At 38.6% G+C, this 3381-nt stretch overlaps 1 protein-coding gene across 1 annotated transcript; it reads left to right on the top strand.

Moving 5' to 3' along the window:
* Positions 1 to 2406: 2406 nt before the first annotated feature.
* LOC138339296 (uncharacterized) lies at positions 2407 to 2760 on the top strand. The gene has a single exon (XM_069290888.1). The coding sequence runs from the start codon at positions 2407 to 2409 to the stop codon at positions 2758 to 2760; it is 354 nt and encodes a 117-aa protein (XP_069146989.1).
* Positions 2761 to 3381: the final 621 nt, after the last annotated feature.

Here is a 3381-nt window from a genome sequence, read left to right as displayed (position 1 = left end):
AGCTGACACAGTCGGACGACGTCGGGCGTGTCATGCTATCATCGCCTTTGGGCAGCACAGACGGTCGGACGACGTCGGGCGTGGCATACCATCACCGCCCTTGGACAGCACAAATGGTCGGATGACGTTGGGCGTGGCATGCCATCACCGCCCTTGGACAGCACACACGGTAGGACTAGGTCGGGCGTGGCATGACATCACTGCTTTTGGATAGCACACACGGTCGAACGACGTCGGGCGTGGCATGCCATCGTCGCCTTTGGGCAGCACACACGGTTAAACAACATCGGGCGTGGCATGCCATCATAGCCTATTGTCACGACCCGCCTGATACCCAGGCAGATCGCGACCCGTCTAGGCAGCCAGCAGCCTGTGCAAGGGGAAAGATAGCCCAAAAACGGCCAGCAGGCAAAGGGGCAGGCGTCCAAGTAGGCAGCAGACAAAGGGTCAGGTGTTTCAGCTGTTACAAGCAGTTACAGCCGTTACAGGCAGTTACAACCGTTGCAGGCAGTTTCAGCCGTTTCTGCAAGTGAAGGGGTGGCAGTTTCAAGCCTTGGAGAGACTTGTTCAAGGCCTTTAGACGTGTGACGTCGGGCGTGGCATGCTATCATCTCCTTTGGACAGCACAGACGGTCGGACGACGTCGGGCGTGGCATGCCATCACCGCCCTTGGACAGCTCACATGGTCGGATGACGTCGGGCGTGGCATGCCATCACCGCCCTTGGACAACATACACGGTAGGAAGACGTCGGGCGTGGTATGACAATGCTAAAAAGTTATAACATTTTTTAAAACACCTTATCAGCCTACTAAATTATTACGATTTGATTTTAACATTCAAAAATTAATGGAATCTAGTTTTTTATTTTTTTTATTTTTTTAGACTTATTAACAAAAGCGTCAAGCAAATTGAAAATTTGTTAGATTATAACACCTACAAACAATGATTCTAGGTGGTTAAAGACAAACCTATAGGAATGATTTCTAAAAAAATTTACAATGAACAAGTAGGCATGTAAATCCCCCTCCCCTAGACGATCCCCCAAATAAATTTATATATATGATCTTTAGAGTTACAAATGTTACAACATTCGAATAAATAAAATAAGAAGAAAATATATATATATATATATATTTAGAGAGAGAGAGAGAGGGTGAGAGAGAGAGATTCAAATAAACAAATAAATCTTTCTTCGTGGTTAATCTTCAACTTGAACAACAACTTTGAAACCTGTCAAAGCAATTAAATAACTACACAAGTAATCACATTTATTAGTCAAGGTGAGACAATATGCAATTGTTTAATGACGAATTCTACATATAAAAAAAAGACAATAGCTTACACACACGTGTGAATGAAAAGATAGTGTAAATGTTAAGAATACTAACTAGTCAAGCAAAACAAATTGATTAACTTTTACTCGAACAAAGTAGCAAAATAGCGAAGAAGAACACTTGAATAATTACCGGAATCTTAATGTATTGTTAGAGTAGCAAGAGAGTAATGAGAGAAGGAAGAGTGATGAGAGAACTTGTGATTGAGAGTGAATGAGTGTATCCGTTGATGAAGGGAGGGGTCTTATTTTTTTAGTATGGAGGAGGAAACAAATAAGGAAAAGAAATACTTAAAGGAATCAATCAAATATATTGTTTTCCTTATTATAAAAGAGGACCAAATCTGAATATTTTAAAATAATTTATTACCATAATACAAACAAGTAAGGAATCAGTATGTTTATTCATAAGGAAAAATAGATCAATTAAACTTATTTTCCTTAACTAGTAGAGAGTAAAATCAGTACAATCCTTTTTACCTTAATTAAATATCACTTTTCTAAAAATATAACAACTAAGAATATATTTGAAGTCAATCAAGGTAAAATAAAATAGTCAATTAAAATGACAATTATATTTTAAAAGATATAAGAAATCTGCAACTACTATTGAAAATTAAAAGACTTATCATAACAAATAATAATCAAAGTGAAACCAATATATACTTAGCATGTCAATACCCAAATCACATTTAGCAAACTTAATGGGAGGCAGGAACTGATTATCATACAATATTGTTTTCAACACGGCTAAAACACATGTACTTTGCAAATTTTCAAGAAAAAAATCAACAAGAACAGTCCATAGGATCAAGCAAATCACAATATATTTTCATACTCATAGAAAAATATTTTTGAAAACATGCATAACATTAGGCGAATTAAACATCTAAATAAAAAAACTAAAACAGAAACTAACCCAGACGGATCTGTTGAAATTCATCTTAAAATCAGCCGCAATATATTGAGATATCAATAGAATCTACGCCGTCCATTAGCTGAACTTGCTGGCCGGAAACAAGGGAAAAAACAAGGATCGCCGGAGTCTGCTGTTGCTGCTGTCTCGTCGAGATGCTGCTGCTGCTGTTTCGTCGAGATGTTGCTGCCGGTTTTCCCCGCAAAAGGAGGAGAGAAAGGGGAAGAGGAAGGGGAAAAGAAGAGATGGGAGGGGAGAGAGGAGAAGGGGAGAGAAAGAGGGAGAAGCGGGCCGATGGGAGAGAAAGAGAAAGGGAGAAGAAGTGGCCAGCAGCTGACTATGCCGGAGCTGCCACTGGTCGCCTGACTTCGTCGAAGAGGAGAAGTGGAGAGAAGGAAAGAGGGAAGAGAGGAGAGAAAGAAAAGATGGAGGCGGGGAGAGGGAGAAGGACGGGAAGGGAGGCGGCTGGAGAGGGGTGGCGACAGAGGGGCGTTGCCACCTCTGGATGATGGCCTCGCCGGCCGGAAAAAAGAAGAAGGAGGAGCGGTGCTGGAGAGAGAGAGAGAGAGAGAGAGTGTGGCGGCTGCCAAAGAGAGGGGGAGAAGAATGGGTTAGAATTTTAGGTTTTGGGGTCTTTTGGTGTTGAGAAAATAATAGATTTAATCACAACTGTTGATCTAATTTGAAATGAGGGTCTAGGATTCGATTAATAAAATAGATGGATGAGATTTAAAGTTGAGATGTATTGAAATCAGATTGGATTACATATGGAATGGCTACAATTGCAATTAAAATGGCTAGAATTGAAATGAGAGAGAGGCTATGATTGTAATAAAAACTTAATTGGAGTAGCTAGAATTGAAAGAAATTACGATAGAATAGGCTAGAATTTAAAATTTAAGGAAAGTGTAGGACTTACTATTTAAATAAAATACTACATATATTAAAATATTTTTATATATAATTGAAAATCATTTAAATTTTAACATTTGAAATTCATTAATAATTTAAAAATATTTTAATGATATTTACGATAACTTTATAAAGTAAAACATACTAAAACATATAATTTTCAAGCAAAGTGGGTTAAAAAATTCTAAAATTTAAAATACATATTTAATCGAATAGTA

The sequence above is a fragment of the Solanum lycopersicum genome, chromosome 11 (genome assembly GCF_036512215.1).
Source record: "Solanum lycopersicum chromosome 11, SLM_r2.1".
Lineage (NCBI taxonomy): Eukaryota > Viridiplantae > Streptophyta > Magnoliopsida > Solanales > Solanaceae > Solanum > Solanum lycopersicum.
This window is presented reverse-complemented; position numbering and strand designations above follow the sequence as displayed.

Excerpts from the sequence above, each read along its gene's own strand:
- LOC138339296 (XM_069290888.1), top strand. The coding sequence starts at position 2,407 with ATGCTGCTGCTGCTGTTTCGTCGAGATGTTGCTGCCGGTTTTCCCCGC.